The sequence below is a fragment of the Diprion similis genome, chromosome 12 (assembly GCF_021155765.1).
Source record: "Diprion similis isolate iyDipSimi1 chromosome 12, iyDipSimi1.1, whole genome shotgun sequence".
NCBI classification, from domain to species: Eukaryota; Metazoa; Arthropoda; class Insecta; order Hymenoptera; family Diprionidae; genus Diprion; species Diprion similis.
Genome location: NC_060116.1, coordinates 16,151,825 through 16,171,339, shown reverse-complemented (window position 1 = coordinate 16,171,339; position 19,515 = coordinate 16,151,825). Strand labels below are relative to the sequence as shown.

The following is a 19,515-nucleotide window of genomic DNA, read 5'->3' as shown; positions in this document are numbered from 1 at the left end:
CCTCTCTTGTCACGGAACTAAAAAATGGCGTTCCACCACTCGGCACACCCTTCTTGCTACTGAAAGCAGCCTTGATCGCAATAATTCCGGTATTTGCGGTGAAGCAAATTATGTACGCTGTGTACACCGAGGTAAGGATATTCGCTTTTTTTTCTCTCTTTTTTTTTTTGTATGAACGTTAAAGTAATTCCCACACTTGCTAATAAGGGCTTAAGAGTCCTGCAGTATCACTTAGAAGCTAAAAGAAGCTACTCGACGCCTATCCTTTGATTCGTGAATGGTAATCAGATAGTTTTACATCAAATGATTGTTCAACGATGTTTCCCACAGAATCTGACGTACCTCTTTAATCCCGTCTTTGACTGGGGTCCCCGTGACAAGGAGGTCCGCAAGGCGAGGAAGCAATTCAATCCAAAAACCGACATCCGTTCTCAGCCCGAACGGACCGTCGATTACGTGAAGCCTCGCACCTCGATTCGCGCATTAAGCATAGAGTAGAACCTTTTCATCATCTCAATTATCGTCTTTCCGAAACAAGCTAAAGAACTTTCAGTCCACATTCTACGAGTGCAATTTGGTACTGATAGAGCAATTCGTTTCAGAAGATTACAGCATCTGAATCGAAGCGTCAATGTTGAAAGTGGCGTCGTTAATGTTACCCTCTCAGGATCCTTTCGGTCCAGGGTGAAAATTGACTACCCTAAGGTGGAGCGGACGAAACCCTAAGCAAGAAAAACCCGTCGAGCCACGAGCGCGACCTAAGCCTTGGCGCCTGCGCCATGAAGGGACTAACGACCCCAGGACAGCTGCACGCGAAAAACCTTAACGATATCTCGATTCCCATCCCCGTTGCTCACCCTCGCGTCGCTCCAGCAAACCGAGGGTCCAGACGCGCAACCTGTGGCTCGGGTTGGGCCGGGACGCCGCGAATTGCTGTCGGGTGTTCTGGGGGGCGATCCCCGTTTGCCGGAAGTTGGCGGCACGTTCTGTGTTCTCGGTGAGCCAGGCTCAGTGCCACTCTCAGCTTCGGACGGGTCGCATCGTCGGGTCGGTCGCTTCCACGCCAGCAAATCGGGTCGCCCCGAGTGAAACCAGACGGAGATCTAACACCGTTCATAAATCATCGCGATACCGCAGCGACTGCTTAGCGTTTCTCGTCGTGGTCTTGATGATGAAGATTCGTCGTCGTTCTCCATTCATCCGCGTCACTTTATGAGCGGAAGGCTTTCGGACGACGCCCGACGTCCCGACGCTTTGTCGAACACCCGGATCCCGGGAAGACGGAATTCACTTCTTCTTTCTTGGGAGACGAACTCGAAATCATCATCGGGACCGGAACTCTGTCTGTTGTCTAAGCGGTGTGGGCTAATCGGAACACAACGCCTACTTCCTGCTGCACCACCTTAGGTTTTAGACGTAACAGGTGATACCGTTCAAAGATGTGGAGGAAGAGTTTCAAGGCTCGTTGATGTGGAGAAAATTCGCAAAATTCTATACTGTCGGGTGTATAAATTTTCTATACATTGTAGATTATAAATACTGACAAAGTTTTATAAAGAAACCAAAGACTACGTTTAGTGCAAAGTCTTTTTTTGAGTTGTGTAAAGGAACGGTACTAAGTGACAAATTGTCAAAGCAGGCCAACGAGTGAGTGTTTGGTCTCGAAGTTTGTAGTTGGCAAACTGGTGGGAGAGAAGTCACGCTTCTGCTAATGTAAGAGTACCGCCAGTAACACAGTAAGCGTGACCCGGAGCAGAGTAACTTGGGAAAAGCATGAGTGCACCAATTTAGGAAAAACGAAGCCCTGGAAAATAATGAATAACACGGAGCATCGCGAATCATTACAAGCTGAGGTAATTTATTATTTACAGTGATGGATTGGCAAGTACTTCAGGAGGAGAAGCTTGATTGGAAGTTCGGTTCCCGATTTTAGTTCATACTGAATTATTTTATTTCTCTAGTGTATTCAGGGTAATCCAAGAAAAAGTCGGTAAAGCATTCAGAATTCAGGATAATCTCTGTGATGGTAAAATTGAAGATGCTTCTCGCGAGGATTATATGTCGGTATTTGAACATGCATCAGATCCTTTTTCTCGCTCCTTATTTCCGCAATTTTTAAACAACACGTTGTACTTGGAAACGAAGATTTATTTAAGCAAGAAGTTTTAGTACCGATTTCGATCTTGATTGATATATTTACGATCATTGAGATATTCGAATCGTTCAACCGAGCGTCAGAAACAATTCGTGGTCTTCAAGTCCGATTCGTGCTTCCGAAATTCTCTACTTCACACCGTATTGAGAGATAATTGCATTCCCGAATCTACACAATCCGGCTTCCATCACATTCCCGCGTGTACAAGAAAGCGTGTTTGGTACGTTATGCGTACGCAATCGGGTTTCAGTGACGGGCTACAAGTTTGTATATTTTACATTCATGGCTGTCCCCAAGTCGATAACATTTAACCCTAAATGATGAACTTTCAACCGAAGAACAAATTGCCGCATAGCTGACAATTCTCTGATTTCCACCGAGTACGAGTGTCCGAAATCCACGACATTCGTTACCAAGATTGCGTCTTACTTTCAATCAGGCTTACGCGATGCGTCAATCCTCTTGTAATTATATCTTCCCATTGACCCCCGATGCCCGATTCAATACACAAATTCTCTACGCATTATTTTATGCTTACTCAGTATTGTTGCGACTGTGGACGTAACTATGGCCTGCGATAATAATGACGATGATTATGGTTTTCGTACGCTATACGTGAATGTGGCGAATTGATTAAACAGAGTATCTTCTTACACAGTGAAAAAAAAAAATTAAATCCGTGAAATTTGTACAAAAAACCTCGATTGTAATTGACTGAGAATATGTTTCTATAATGTAACCAAAAAAACAAGTGAATTCTTTCACTTGAATTTTCAGATTTTCCATGTTTCAACGAGGAAAGATTCTTTTACGAAAACTCAAGTCAACCTCGTATCATTTTTATATTTTCAACGTCGATATCCTCCGTTATATTTTTTTTCAACAATTTTTTTTCCCAACTATCCTCGACACAGTTTTAATTACTCTTATACGCACGAAGTATAAATTGGAAGTTAAAAAACTTGACTGCAAAGTCTATCTCAAATAATAACCGCCACGCAGAGTACATGTATAGGGCGTTCCACCTCCGTTCCTAAAATTGCATTCCACCGTTGCGAAAACGCAGCCCATCCCCTTTTCCAAACGCACACCGCTGTCCATACGTAACTCGGTTTGAACCTTCGATCGATTCCACCCTCAAATACACCGACGTTTTTCTCCGCACGCATACAAACTCGCATGTAACTGCCATATTTGACTGAGGAGAACCCGTACTTCGAAGAGTTTATTGAAATGATCGTTCCCCTGCTCGCACACTTGGACCTGAATATGGATCAGGGAATATAATATAGATGTATACGCCTATATTTATATAATGTCGAAGTCCGTTTCACCGGCTGACAGAAACGTCTCTGGTAATCAGCCGCCCCCGGCATCTTGCCGCTATTTAAGTCCTCGTGATTTTGACGGTTAATTATATAATTAGCTTTACTCCCAACGTTTCACGGGCAGAACTGAATGAAATATGCACTGAAGAGCTAGACGATATGCGAATCCCGGAACTTCTTTCCTAGAAGGCTGAATTTTTTCTGCAGAAAAAAAAAAAAAATTAACTTCTTTTTAAAAGCTTTTTTATCTGTGAACAAGAATTGACGTCACGTCTGATGAAAATCATTTTATTCAGTGTGTAATTCAAAGCGGATTATTTCTTTTCTTGTGAATATCTAATCAAATACGAATTTAGAAAAGCTTCATAGCGACGTAATTGGTACCTTGGTTGGCATTGCAGATTCTATAGCTGTAAAAATATCATGTTAAAAAGTTAATTTTTACATCCCCATCTCATTACGCAAACGATTTTAATGGGCCCAATTTTTTTGAAATCCGATTACTTGTGTAAGCAAATTTAATAAGTAAACTTGATAAGTAAACTTTATGCAATCCCGTTTGAAAATGAATTTTTCCGTCACTAAAACTTTCCTGACTGACAAAAATTTAAACATTGTCGTGTACTGGATTGAATGTTGAGTGAAATTCGTTGATCCCCAAAATTCGTCTAGTTACTTCGACGTTCGTAATTCCTGGACGAAAACTGAAGCCTGTCGATATTTCCTGCCGTTCGATACTATCCGAGCTGTGCAGAACGCCTAATTGTAATCGCGAGGTTCCTCGTGGAACTTGATATTAACTTGAGAAGCCTTCGATCGGCCGGAGCAGCCCGACTTTAGCTAACAGGATCACGACGCGATCAGGACGTTTACATGCATGTGCCGGTAGTAAAATTGGCTCAATACCATAACGATATAAGTTGAACGCCGTGGTATCGGAAAGAAAAATTAAGCTTTCCAAAAAAATCTATACAATTGCGAAAAAAGGGAATGAAAAAGTTTTCCGCAACGTGAGATTCGACATTTTTAACCCAAATTCGGTCAAGGAAGCTTGTAAGCCCGTCGTCTGAGTTTTACAAGAAATTTTCGACTCGCTGTTTGCATATTTCATTATTCATAGAGCCACATTACGTGACTGTGTTTTCCTGTTGTTTCTTTTTTTCTTCGTCATTTCCTGTCTTTTTCTTTCTTGCGCTACTATCGATGGAACACAATGTAAAAAACATGGCGTTGAATTAAACTCTGATTTTCGATAGCCACTCTGCCAACTACTCCTAATATAAACACGGGTGGAGGGGGAGGGGGGGGGGGGGGGTTATAAGATTCTCCGACGCGGCTTTTGCCAGGTCATCGCACACATTTGCATGCTTCGTGTCTAGCCTAATACCCATCGGCTATACCATTGGCTAATTATACTCGTCAGTCAATTCGAGTCGCGTTGTCGTCGCGATCAACCGAATCCAACGAGCATCGCGCGTTTCTTTTCAAATTCTAATAGGCCCGCCACTCGTTTCTTACAGTTTTATTTATCGCGTGTAGTTTTAGCTGTAAAAGTCTGGATGACTTTCACTATTGAAAATGTTTTTTACTCGTGAGATTCGAGTAGAGAATAAAAGGGAGGATTGAAAAAGAAATTCATAGTGCGCGTGAAATCATCCCTTATTTCTTCGGATTTATACAACCTCGTGCAAGGCAAGTAAAATTGCCAAAAAAATAAATTTCTAGTATCTAACCCTCTAGCAATGGGTTCTAGTCATCGAGAAATTTACGATTTGTGGTGTCAATTTATAATTTTGGATAATAAGAGGGTCAATAATTGGATCTAAACGGGTCAATAACTGGTACACTTACCTTAATAACTTATCGAGTGCCGTCTGTCCGTTCAGTTTGATGTTCGATTTATCGATCGTCATATGTGGGTAATTGAGCGTAGAAATAATTGCGGTAGTTTTGCACAATGAAAACATTTACAGAATAGCCCCGGAGTGAAAACAGTGCACAGAGATGGCTAGTTGAGGTGGTTGAAAGCTCAGAGCTGCGGCAGCTTGCAGTCGGTGATCGTTATTAACCGCTGGTGCATTATTGGCGAGTGAAAAAAGGATATTACTCAGAACCAACGTAATAACAGAACGAAAGTGGACAGATATTAGTCGTCCGTAAATTGAAAGCTTTTACGTAATACGTAGCAATTAATTCGACCAACTGCGAAAGCTCACAATTTGTGAATAATTATAACCTTGAATTATATGCGTTGGATCCCAGAATTACTAATTGCGCGCAAAAAAATTCTACACTATTATACTTGGGTTTCCCCACTCGAAATGAAACAGCCACTGATTCTTATCTGCCTTCGCGTTTCCACTGTTTTCACTATTTTCCTAAATACGACTCCAACGGTTTATGGCTCGTCCAGTGCGTGAGAGTCCGTAATTTTCCCCGCCTTCGTAAGGCTGCGTAATTATATTTGACCCCGAGAAAAAATTACACCTGAAACTTGAATCGATAATCAGATCCGAGAAAGTCAGGGAAAATTTAACCCTTGGCAAGGAATTGACGGGTATGACTAGAGAAAACAGTATTTTATACATTTTAGCAGGGTGTCTAAGGGTTGGGGTTTCATCGTTGAATCTGAGTTAAAATCATCGTCTTAAGAAGAAATTTACGGAAAAATTATAATAGAAATCAAGTTTTTCAAATTTTTTCTCCGTGTCATCGAATCGTTGTTCTCATTTCAGGCTCGGCGTTCGACGGAACCTGAAGTGGATAAGCAGCGACGTCTGCAGTTCTGAACAAAGCACAGGATAATGGGGGTTCTGAAATCTCGAACAACACGAAGTGACACTTTGAGGAAGGACGACGAGGATCCAGTCGCCAGTTTTAACCGAATGATGATCATTGTTAGTTCAGTGTTGAGTTTTGTGGGTGGATTATGATCCGGGCGAATTTTGCACTCGTACAATGATCCAGTGGTTGTTGAAAGGTGTTTTCGTCGCTGATTATCGGTGCACAAAAGTGTCACAGTACACCGGTTAGACGTTTTTTAGTAGAGGACAATTTTTTATCCGAGCTTTTTGAACGCGAATAGGAAGATAGAGAATTTGCTAAAATTTTTACTATTTAATTATTCAACCTACACTTCTTACGCACTTTAAAATTTATACCTGCAACGGGACCAAAAATTATAGCGCTTTTAAAGTAATATGCAATATACAAATCTAAGATTCTTCAGATAGCTTTACGATAATTATTACAGCAGTGAAAATCGCGTGAAAATATTGTGCAATTGGGTAATCATAGAGAGGCCGAATTAATTCGCACTCTAAAAAATTAGACACTGAAATCAAAGCAGCCCTGAACGAAGCGAGACCGAAGTAATAACGTTAAAACGGAAATACGAGGAAGAAGAAATGCCGCCTCCAACCGCGCCGAGGAAGGATTCCGAGGCAATTCGCATGGACTCCCTCGGGAAAACTTCCGCTTCTAGACCTCCAGGCCAGAACGGAAATGCGAACACGGAAATACCGGGAAATTCAGGTAAGCTATGACAACAATTCCAATCCGTGAACTAACCCCCAGGTCACTGACCTCGGTGACAACCCTTGACTAACAATAAGAGATAATGATCTAGAATATTGAACTCGATGTCAGCAGCTGCGTTGAGTGACTCAAGAATTGAGAGGAATATTCATTTCGACTGTCAGCAGTCGTCTAAATTCTTTTACCTACATCTTTGATAAAATTCGTGCTTGAAGTGCAAAAAGGCTGATCAAGTCTTATTGTTGGTAGCGAAACGACCTTCTAATTGAGGCTAAAATTAAAAGACGTGTCTCGAGGGATTGTATCAAGAAACAAAAAGGGTTCTGTATATTATATAAGCTTAATAAAGAAGGCTTTTCATTAGGAATGCAAAAACGACTGTATAAAATAGCAACAGAATAAAAAGTCAGCGTCGATCTCGTCTCTCGAGCGTAAAATACGTTTCGCCAAGTTTAGCTTATCGCCTTATAGCAGACTGCATACTTTCTCGGCTCAACTGGTGTCAATATTTAAACCGTGATCGAAAATACACGCCCTCTGCAGCCTTTCAGAAATATTGGAAATGAATAAGTTATTTCTATACACGCCGTCGTGTAACTTCGAGAGCAAGAAATTTATCCTTAAATAGCATATCACTCCGTCCGAAGGACTCGGTTCTGAGATATAAATAATTTTCGCGAATGCTTTAATCCCATCATTCTGTTGGAAGACACGGATGCAAATGAGCTGCAAATTGCGTAACGTTGTCGTATACGAGATTTACGTAAGTAGAAAAAATACTCCGTTACGAGATCTAAGGAGAACGAATGCGATGGTTAGAATATAACATAAATTGTTAAAATAATTACACAAATTTAGCAAACGGCTGTAAACCAAAGCTAACAGCCATTTTTCTCACCGATGAATATTTACTTGTATTTCGACACACAGGTGAGTAACAACTGTAATAAATTGTTTTACTGGCGGCGTTTAAAGGTAAAAAAATTATATGCACGCAGTCGCTTCTGTCGCTGTACAAACAATTGACAGATGTACTTACCTGTAAGGTCATATACGTCGCTAAAACACCGCGTGCACATCAAAAGATTGCGCAATAAACACACAACGTAAGTCGAGTGAAGTAGAAATTAGCGTTATTTTTACTGTCATAACTAGCCGAGTGCACGTTGAGACGATAAACTAAAAAAATAAAGATCATCCAAGGCAACAACAACGCAAAACTGTAAGATTTTTCAAAGAGAACTTCTAGTCTGTGCCAAAAATTATCACTTTTATATCCCGATGATAATGAAAAGGTGAAATTGACTCTTTGAACCTTTTGTTTCTGCTACATAAAACTTCTAGCCGTAAATAATTGAACCTTATTCACGGTTTATGACGCCAACGCGCTAAAGATTCGAATCCCACGATGCAAGATGGCTCTGGAATAGGCAGCTTTACGAGTTACAAAGCTTCGGAGGCGGAAGTATGTACCAATCGGAGCTGTCGGCTTACGTAAGGTGAATACCGGAAAGCTGACAATTTCAATGTATATATCTGTATGACCTCTTGACCCGCATTCACTTGTGAAATAAACATTCTTCTCGGGCTCGCGGTGAAAATCTTGATGCATTAAATTAAAACTGCACAGTGTCTGCGCAAGGAGAATCAGCGTGTGTATGATCATGACGATGATGATGATAATGACGTGCAGTTTCACACGAGTCGCGATGAATGGAGATGCAGGTCCCCTTTCAACGCGTCATCCACGTCGTTAAATTTTTTTTCAAGACCTTCCGGCACGCGAATGTCTCATACATTTTCGGGGGCATTGAAGTCCTGCCGTAATGATACTCGCAACCAATTCCAGAGGGAGTTTAAACCGATGATGAAAATCCCGGAGTCCTCGAATTTCGAGGGGTTCAAACGGCGACGCGCTGTCGCCCGATGGACGTGGTTTTTACTTCGTGAAACTGCTTTATTGCCGTTGGAACGTGGTGGAAAATGCGATTGTCAAGTATCGGTGGCTCGGCTTAACGGTGGCTGAGACCCAGCGGAGCCGAGGGGAGCGAAATACACTCAGTTAGACGCCGATCGATGCGCGATTCATGTTTCTCGTCGCGACGACCCCGACGCCACTATCAGGGGTGGCTGCAGATGATGCCACGCATCGTTGCTTAATAGAGGAAATCTTCCCTCAAACAGCAACACGATACTCGGGAAAGGGAAAACGCACAAGACTAAAATTGGTTCGGTGCCAAGCCACGCGAGAAAAACTGTTTGTTCTTAGTCAAGAGGACTGCTGTTTGAACTTGATGATTTACCGACATAAGCTTGCGTGAAATCCTCGATCCCTGAAATTATCGATCTAACTAAGCCGTCGAATTGGGATTCGATCTGCTGCAGACAACACTGGAAGATAAAGATCCGCTTCGGACGGTGAGCAAGATGTCGATATTTAAAAAGGAGCTTTAGCCAAGTCCTGAAAACGTAGAGCCACTCGTTAATTGAAGCAACAGCTCGATTTGTTCTTCGGGCCAAAAAAAATGGACGCGTTTTCGCGTCTCGACTCGAGACGCACCTGAAGGGTCGATTTGAGTAGAGATTTCGTCGGTACCAGCACGAACCGACATCGGTGAGATTTCGGTTTCCACCGAGGGTCAAAAAGCTGGTTACCAGGGTTGAATTTCTCAGGGAGGGTGGATGGTCGGCGGTCGGTAAAACGGAGCGTTGCTCATTCCATGGGATCCGAGAGTCGACGAACGGTCTTCGGCGGGGTTCGAGGAGATGGCAACACTCCCCGTTGCGAAAGGAAGGAGGGGGTGGATGGGGGGGTAGGTTTTTATCGGGGGACACCAGCCACCACCCCAAAAGCTCGAACCACCCCCGAGAGCCTCGACTGCAGGGGTAAAATATAATCGACGTGCGTCGCCATTGTAGCTTCACCGCCGCAACGTCGCTAAATCGTATCAGTGGCGAAACGCGAATATCAATGAAATGTCAAATAGCGGTGGGCCGTGCGTCGTTGCTTTTGGTCGCGGTGATCCCGTCCCGAAAATACAATCGCTAAAAAACGCGCCGGGGTCGGTCGGTGTGCAGAGTCGAGGATTCGAGCTCGTTTCGCTCCCGTTTTTCGTAATCGTCGAGAATTCCACACTGCATCGTATGCAGAATGCCAAAGTGTCGTGTCCCGTTCGTCGTTCGATTTTAAGGAGGAATTAGTCGAGGTGAAAAACGTCTACTGTGACGAATCGAAAATTGCAAACGGTGTTAAGCATACTGCAATACCTGTAATATATACACGATGGATTTCTGCAGCTTTTCGTAGCTCGTTTCCCGACAAATAAGCAAACTCGAGTCAAAAATAAAATAATAAAAAACAAATAAATAAAAAGCAAAATCCAGGCGTCTTTACTTCGGTATCCCCGGCATCATCGCGCACCTCTGACCTACATGCGAACTGCAACATCGTGCACCAGATCCAGCAGCAACCTTCAGTCTCGCAGTATCTCGTCGACACGCCATCGAGCAAAGACGACTTCCAGCTCCACCGATCTTTGACTGCCACTGACCTTGGTTTGACCTTAGTCACGAACCGGAAGTAACGCTCGCGCGAAAAGTGACCGAGCGTTGAATTGTGGCGGAACAGAGGGAGCCACTCATTAAGATATCCTACGCCTTGAGCGAGGGCAACATCAAGGGGTTTGTTTACAAAAGACCGCCACCCATTCGATTCACCATGAGTGAACAGGACGTCGACGATGTTGCTTTCTTGACAGGTGAGAGACACTCGTTCACCTTTCAATTCCACTCCTCTGATGTCGACCTGCGTTACGTGTCAAGTCGCTGAATTCAAATTCCGCGTACCGATAATAATACTGTAGGTTTGAACTTGAGTTTAATTAGAGCAAATTGTAGTCAGCGCGTGGAAACAGATCGTTTAATATAAAAGTGTGACAGCCGTTCGGTGTGACAGAATTATATAATAGAAATTGATAATATGCGTCTGCATCTACGTTATATACCCAGCGTTCCTTATTCCATTGCAACTCCACCTTTTTTTACAAAACTGCGCGATTCGTTTCTCCATCCGATGCGACAAAGAGATGAAATTTTTCTCGAAAAATGCTGACCAATAGATATTTTCACTTGCAATAAACCATAGCCATTAAACCATAGAGCCATAAACTGGTAGCGTATGAAAAGCACGATTCGAGCATCGTTTGGCTGACCGAGTGTCCAATTAATGCTGCAATCGACATGCCGTTTGTACGTAGATACAGAGAAGCGAAGAGCACGTGTAGACGATCAATATCTTGTCTAGCGCGTAGCATGTAGACCTAGTTTTGACGTCCAGGGTACATGTAAAATGCACCAGCAAGCGTGTTTGACCCGTGACATCGACGATGAGCGCCATTTACGCGAATATATAGCGCAAAAAAATGCAGATGAGCTATGCGAGGTGGAAATTTGCGAACCACCGGACGTGATCACCGATCATTGTGTGCTAATACCGCGAAATCAACGAGGCGCCGAAATTTTGCCAGGTCATAATAGGTACACCGATTCACGCATCGTTAATAACATAAGCGGCTTACGTAAGTTGAGCAATTATTTCTCCATTTGTGGTCTTGAATATTTGATAACAACAACCAGGGCCTCGTGCAGTCTGGCATTTCAACGCTCAACGCTATTCGTTCTTCGTGTCGAATTAATTAGTCGCTAGATCTACATGATTCCGTGACTGATACGATCTTCGTGCTACCGCACGGCGTCTTGGGTAATCATGCATTTCTATCTAATTGCGGTTCGAACCTGGAACCATTGCATTCTCCTAATTCCAAGGCTGACAAATTTGTTCGTTTTGCCGCAAGCGTCGCTTCGCAGACCAATTCTGAAGCGTCGAATATCAATCTTGCGTGACTGTTTCAGTGTGAATACTTTGTCAGAGAGCTGAAGAAGAAATTATCAGGCTACTCGACTTTGCTTCTCTATGCTTTAATTGACGGCAAAACAGTCCAGTATTCACGAGATATTTTATAACACTTCTTGTGGAAAATAGTGCCGAAGCGTTTTGCAAATATCTCGTCCTTCGCCACATAAATGCGGGGATCGATAGAGCGCGTAATGTAATGAAATTGCGAAAGTAATGACAAGGCAACGCTTTTAAATTGATTGAACGAAGGTACAGGCCTCAGTTGAATATTCCAAACAGGAGTAACACGTCGCTAATTTTTCTCATTCTTCTATTCTTTGCACAGGGGACAGCAACACCGGGCTGCACAAACGGAGTATATATGAGCAGAATGGAGTTGCCGTGTGTTCGCAGAAGAGAGCATTGTGCATCGCGACAGTCGTCTTTGCAATCCTCTTCGCCATATCTTTGATCATCGCTTTCGCCGGTCCGCAAAACGGTGAGAGTAATTCGTAGCAGATTTCTGCTACAGAGATTTTTGCGTGAACGAGCTATGTAGGTGAAAATTGTTACTCTGAATCATTTCACTTCGAGATATCGAATTTGCACTTGTTTTGAAAATGTCGTTTTGCACGTTTTATTCATTTACACATAATGCCTAAGCAGGTTTCTTGCATCTTGTTTTACCTCTACCTTTTCTTCACCGCCATAGATTGTCCTTGTGCCGGAGAAAAACCAGCGAATCTCGAAGCTGAGGATGAGGGTGACGACGGTGGACCCTTCGCTACCAATGGAGAGGTTATAACTCTTCTATTTACGTTCTGATCCGGAGATTGATAATAGTCTAAAATCTCGTTCGCTTTCAGGTCTTCCCGTGGAACAATGTCAGGCTACCAACCTTTGCACATCCGACGAGGTACAACATCACGATTCACCCAAATCTAACGACGCTGGAAGTTAAAGGTGAATACAAGTTTCAATCGTACCTCTATTTTCAAGTCAAGTCCCAAACTTTTATGACCCAGACTAGTCGACCGATCCACAGATCATTTTCATCAATGTTCGTGATTCCTAATTCCAGGCCAAGTAACCATCGAGTTCTACGTCGACAAAGAGACCAATTTCATCGTCTTCCATAGTAAAAATTTGACAATAAATGAAAAGGTAAACGAGAATCTGTGGATGAAGATTTATTTAAACGAGATCGAACGTCGCTAATCTTCATAATCTTTCGCAGATGATCCAGGACCGGAAAGGTCACCGTCTCAAGATTTCTCAACTATTAGAGTACCCAAAACACCAACAGCTTTACTTAGAATTAGAGGAGAGTAAATTTCGCAAGAGAGGAAACTACTCGGTGCATCTCAGGTTCACTTCCAAGCTCGGAAATGAACTTGAAGGCTTCTATCTCAGCAGCTACGTTACAGCGGACGGGGATAAGAGGTGAAACCAAATATAAGTAGCACGCACAATATGAATTGGCCAATTCACAAATCTTACGATTGAATCTGACTATTCGCCGCTTCGCAGGCATCTAGCCACGACGCACTTCGAGCCGACTTACGCAAGATCGGCATTCCCGTGTTTCGACGAGCCCCAATTCAAGGCAAAGTTCAAAATGTCCATATTCCGGGACAGGTTTCACATAGCTTTGTGCAACATGCCCGTCGTCAATACCGAGGATGCCGGATTTTATATGGGAACCGGGTTGGTAAGTGCGATCAAGCAGTTTCACGAGTAACCTTCGTCACTTGCGCTTTCAAGCTCACAATAATTTACGGTTGCAAATTTGAGTGATTCTCAAATTTCTAATGAAAATTACGTCAGCTTCAATTTTGCCATTACAATTACAATGCCATCATTTTAATCAGCTTTGCATGACTGTTCGTTTCGTCGCGATCTCTGCAACTCATTCTTCAACTACCATTACAATTCCGAATAGCATCGTTCATTATAAATATCATCAAGAGCACCATGCGATACGACTTAGCGCTTCACCGGGGTAATTTAGAACAAATCGTGCTCACAGCTCCGGGACGATTTTCAAGAATCTGTCGAAATGTCAACGTACCTGGTCGCTTTCGTCGTCTGCGATTACAAACGAGTCACCGAGATGACCTCGAGGAACGTTTCCGTCAGCGTTTACGCACCAGAGGCGATGCTGCCGCAGGCTCAATTCGCCGTCACAACAGCGGCGAAAATAATGGACTATTTCGAGACTTACTTCGGGATCCATTACCCGCTGCCTAAGCAGGGTAAGACGTCAATGGAACGAAACAACGATTTTATCTCCTTCGTTTTTTTTTTTTTTGCTTTTTTATTTATTTATTTATTTAAATTGCAGACCTGATAGCGATACCCGACTTCGCCGCAGGCGCGATGGAAAACTGGGGCCTGATAACTTACAGGGAAACCTCGATCCTCTACGACCCGGAAGAAACGTCGACCGCGGCTCACCAATGGGTCGCCATCGTCGTTGCCCACGAGTTGGCCCATCAGTGGTTTGGCAACTTGGTCACGATGAAGTGGTGGAACGATTTGTGGCTGAACGAGGGCGTCGCCAGCTTCCTCGAGCACAAGGGCGTCGACCACGTCGCTCCCGAATGGGGGATGATGAACCAATTCATCCTCGACAAGACCCAATCCGCCCTCAACCTCGACGCCTTGGCCAGCAGCCACCCGATCAGCGTCCCTGTAAAAGATCCGTCGGAGATCGAGGCCATATTCGACACCATAAGCTACAACAAGGGCGCGGCGATTTTATACATGCTGGAGGAGTTTCTTCTGGAGGAGGTCATGAAGAAGGGGCTCAACGACTATCTCAATACCCACAAATACGGGAACGCTGACACCAATGACTTGTGGGCCGTTTTCACCAAGCATGCGAATCACTCTTTCGATGTCAAGGTATACGGATATAATATTCTCTACAGATTAAAATCCCCCGGCACTTGTGTTGCTCGCAGGCATATTTGCGGGGTCAAGACCTTTACGATATCCTTACTTTTTTAGAGTATAATGGACACCTGGACCCAGCAAATGGGCTTTCCACTGATAACGATCAGTCGCGAGGGCAACACGATACTCGCTACTCAAAAACGGCTGCTTTTATCACCTCGTGAAAACGACACCGATCTCTTGACGCCGAAATCGCCGTTCGATTACAAGTGGTATGTTCCGCTGAGCTACTACACGAACTTGCAGCCCCGAGTGACGACGAACGTTTGGATGAACCTGACAGATGGTAACTATAATCGAACATCGAGCACTGCGATAAGACAGCAAGTGGACCTTCGTACTTTTCACTAATGTTTTATCGTGCGGATTACAGTGTCCTTCGAAGTACCTCCCGAGGTGGAATGGATCAAGGTTAACGTTAATCAGACAGGATTTTACCGGGTAAATTACTCAGACGATATGTGGACCTCGATAATAACGACGCTACACAACAACCATACCGTTTTCACCCCCGCCGATCGGGCCAGCCTCATCGACGACGCCTTCACCCTCTGCAGGGCAGGGATTCTAAACGCGACTATACCTCTGAAGCTCTCCCTCTACCTCCTGAACGAACGTGATTTCGTCCCTTGGTCCACGGCCATCGAGCACTTGGAATCCTGGTCCAAGATGATGAGCGAGACCGCTGGCTTCAAGAAGTACATCGCCTTCGTGAAGACGTTATTGGGACCCGTTACCACCTACGTTGGTCTCAACGATACGGGATCCTATTCGACCAGGTCAGAGGACTCGCGTGAATACTGTCCCGAAAAAAAAAGAACGGTGATGTTATCTTTTCCTTCTTTAATATAAACGTTTGCAGACTGCTTCGGAGCAACGTCCTTCAAGCAGCGCTAATCGCGAACATCGATGGTATCGTAAAGCCGGCAAAACTGTTGTTCAAAAGCTGGATGGAAAAGGGTACTCGGATACCACCGAATCTTCGAGACCTCGTTTACGCCGCTGGTAAATATGTTTGCAATATTCGTTCGCAACTGCATACCTTACTTGGAACGCGAATATCAGTGTTTGGTTGTCAATCCATCAGGGATAAAGTATGGTGGGGAAAAGGAGTGGAACTACTGCTGGAACATGTACAAGAAAACGCAGATCCCGAGCGAAAAAGTCATCCTTTTGAAGTCACTCGGCCAGTCTATGGACCCGTGGATTCTGCAACGTTTCTTGCTTGCATCTCTTGACAGGGAGGAAATCAGGCCACAGGATGTGGAACCTGTCATTGCGGTCGTCGCCCACAATCCAGAGGGCCAATTTCTCGCGTGGCGACATCTCAAAGCGTATTGGCCAAAATTTCAATCCATGTTCGGCAACGGCACCTTCACCCTCAGCGGATTCATTACAGTTGTTACTTCGACGTTCTGCACCGAATACGATCTCCAGGAGGTGAGTCAAAGCGTTTAAAAATAAATTTATCGCTAATGAAAGAAGCGCTTGGATGGAAAAAGACTTTTCGATTCCTTCTGATTCTTCTTTGGTTCTTATTTTTTCATTTGCAATCGTCAGGTTTCGGAGTATTTCAAAAAGGTTGAAGTGGGCAGCGGCCAGCGAGCCTTGGAACAGAGCTTGGAGACCATAAGGTTGAATATTCACTGGGTGAAGGAGAACGCGGAGACCATCAATCAGTGGTTGCACAATTATTTGAAAATCGATAAAAGCTAGGTGAGGAATTAGCACGAACGAAGGTAAATCTATAAATTATTTTAAAAGCCTTAAATTACGGCGGAAAAATTCATTCACTATAAATGTCTGAAAGTAAGCAACATGAAAAAAGCTAGTCCAGAATTTTTATATCCTTTAAGGATACCGATGTGAGGGTCAATAGCGAATTTATATTTACGATAAAAATCAGAATAAATAAATATTAGATCGATAAACAATTGTGAGAAATGAGAAAAAAAATAATGAAAAACGTCCGGTCGTTGTGTTTAATAAACTGATGGAGTAAGAAGTTTTTAAATACATTATTTCGAATCTATAGAGAATTTCATATTATACAATCTTATCTACATGAGGATAAAGTTATAAGAGAGTGTGGAGAGAAAAAAAAAATACAACACATATATTTCTGATCACTCGATTGTCAATTCCTGAATGACATGCTTATTTTGAATTATAAAGAAAAAAATTTAAAAAATTAATGATAATTAAACAATAAATAAAACCTTAAGTCAATCGATAAGTAAATTCATAGGGACCTGCGAAATCGCTAGTACTGCCTTAAAATGCACTTTGCATATCTGGAAAAAAAACTGTTTAATTATTAATCAGTTAATTAAAAACTGAAATAAAATTACTTCCTCTTGTGTCGTTCCTAACGAGGTAAAGCGGCATCAAAGATAAAAGTAATAATTAAAAACATCTTATTAATCGATCCGATCGAAATTTATAATAATAAATTGCATATTTAACAATGACAATTTAACATTACGCGGTCGAAGTTATACGATGTAGATGTGAATCCATCCAAATTAATAACGGCTGAGCAATGAGTATCTAATACGTCGATTAGGTCTAACTCGACGAAAGTTAAAGCCAAACAAGGTCTTACGTTATTCTTATTGTTAGTCTACCTTTACCGGAACTATTAGAATATCATTCAACACAATTACAGCGTTACGAGTTAAATATTACACTGCTATCTGAAAATATTCCAATACCAGACGCTGAATCAGGGTTAAGTCTTAATTCCAGACTAGAAAGAGAGCTGAAGAGATAGACACCCATGTACAATAAGACGTAACAATAATAATCCGAGGGTGTGAAAAGGTCTAAAACGAACTTTAGCTTTGGTAAAATTTAAGTAGCATATCAAACAAAATCTATATATAAATATATATATATGTATATCATATATATGTATTATATTATGATCTATACAGTTAGTTAGTAAATTTACATTTAATGTCATGTGTTGTGACACAATTTATGTCTAGAAACGTTAGTCAACAACTGATTAATCATTCAGCGCCAAATGCATTAGACTTATAAATTAGATGTAAATGAAACTGTAACGTTAAAGTCGAAGGAAAAAAATCAAAGAAAAGTGAAAAAAAATTTTTAAACAGGTTTCGTACGCCATGTGTTCATGTTGCTGAAATCAATCCGTACAACCTAATTAACGAGGCCTGACCGTTAATTTTACGAATTCTCTCTTTTCTGTTGAAGAGTAAATACATACTTATTTGCTTTTACAGAGCATGAAAGTAATTGATTAACGAGAGATGAATCTCACAATTTATTTTTAGTAATTGTTGGTGTAGGAAAAGTAAAAAATCTAAAATCTAATTTGAATTTCAATGCATATATAATGTGATACGTGAAGAATATCTCTGTACGGGTTTACGCGTGTGCTTAATGTGACGAGATATTGTCGTTGACGTATTTACTTGTCCTTATTAAATCACAAGAAAGAAAGAGTGAGTTTGAAATGTTTGTAGTAAAAAATTTGTCTTGTATCATTGTTAAATGTTCGTCAAACAGAAAAAATCTTTACTGATTAAAGGTAAAAATTTACTCTGTGCTTAAAATTAATTGATATAATATTGATTGGTTATAAAATTGAAATGGCAGTAAGAAGCTTAGGCTCTGAAACAGAAAAAAAATTAGCACAAAGTCAGAACAAGAATTATAATCGAATCGTACATGATACAACACCGGAAAAAAAATTCCTGCTGGCAGCATGAATAATTTCTTCTTTCCCACTGTAAATAAATGGACACCGTTTTCATGATTTTTCATTTCGATAGATTTTTATACACGGCTATATTTTTGACAAATTATTATCGAATTGACGCACAACTTATAGTCGTATGCCCACTTCTGCTGTATAGAATGGGTAAATGACATTGAAAATGCGGTGTAAATAGCATATTTTTTCACAAAAAAATCTTCTCTTGTATGACATATTATGGTAATGATTAGATATTTTTTAATTTTTATTTTCTAATGCATACGCGCCTACGTTTTACTATAAAAACTTTATCCGAGCACTGTTATTACACACAAGATATATTCGGGAACATTTTTGTCGCAATATTTTGTTCGTACTTCAGTAAATTTAATAAATAAAAGAGTTCATGTAAAAAAAAAAGGGGGGAATCTATACTGCACGCACGATTTTTGTGATTTGAAATTTTTCGCAATATACATACTTATGATCATTTAACACCTATGTACATATATACTACACGCACGTGATTATATATACCTATGTACAAAGACGTTACACGTTGAAGGCGATACAAAAAATACTACACAAATCGAAGACTGCAGAGCCTGATGATGAAGAGATCAGAGATTAATTGTTTATCAATCACGTGAAAACAACACAGGTAAAATGTTGTCATCACTACTGTATAAAAAAAATTAAGTGAACAGTGTACCGCACTGAATGTCTGTTTCCCACCATGACAAGAAACGCGAGACACTGTAACCTATACGTGTAAATTGTATATTATTGTACTGTACTGTATACTGTTGTCATAGATATTTTGTTGTAACAAATTAAACGACGTATACACAATAAAACATACAAATAAATATATATACATATTATATGTTTAAAATATAAATGTTTCTTATTATTG

General features: G+C 41.7%; 1 protein-coding gene across 3 annotated transcripts; it reads left to right on the top strand.

The window, feature by feature from the left end:
• The first annotated feature begins 6,498 nt into the window (after positions 1–6,498).
• On the top strand, positions 6,499–16,819 carry LOC124413020 (endoplasmic reticulum aminopeptidase 2-like). 3 transcript variants are annotated; one of them, XM_046893314.1, is made up of 14 exons: positions 6,499–7,017; positions 12,261–12,413; positions 12,627–12,712; positions 12,781–12,877; positions 12,996–13,078; positions 13,152–13,357; positions 13,445–13,625; positions 13,944–14,169; positions 14,259–14,821; positions 14,927–15,158; positions 15,246–15,651; positions 15,735–15,877; positions 15,960–16,312; positions 16,433–16,819. In XM_046893314.1, the coding sequence occupies exons 1-14, from the start codon at positions 6,891–6,893 to the stop codon at positions 16,586–16,588; spliced, it is 3,012 nt and encodes a 1,003-aa protein (XP_046749270.1). In that variant the 5' UTR covers positions 6,499–6,890; the 3' UTR covers positions 16,589–16,819. The 3 variants fall into 3 exon arrangements, with proteins under 3 accessions (XP_046749270.1, XP_046749269.1, XP_046749271.1); XM_046893313.1 differs by having other exon boundaries at positions 13,926–14,169; XM_046893315.1 differs by lacking the exon at positions 6,499–7,017 and adding an exon at positions 10,446–10,778 and having other exon boundaries at positions 13,926–14,169.
• The last annotated feature ends 2,696 nt before the right edge of the window (positions 16,820–19,515 follow it).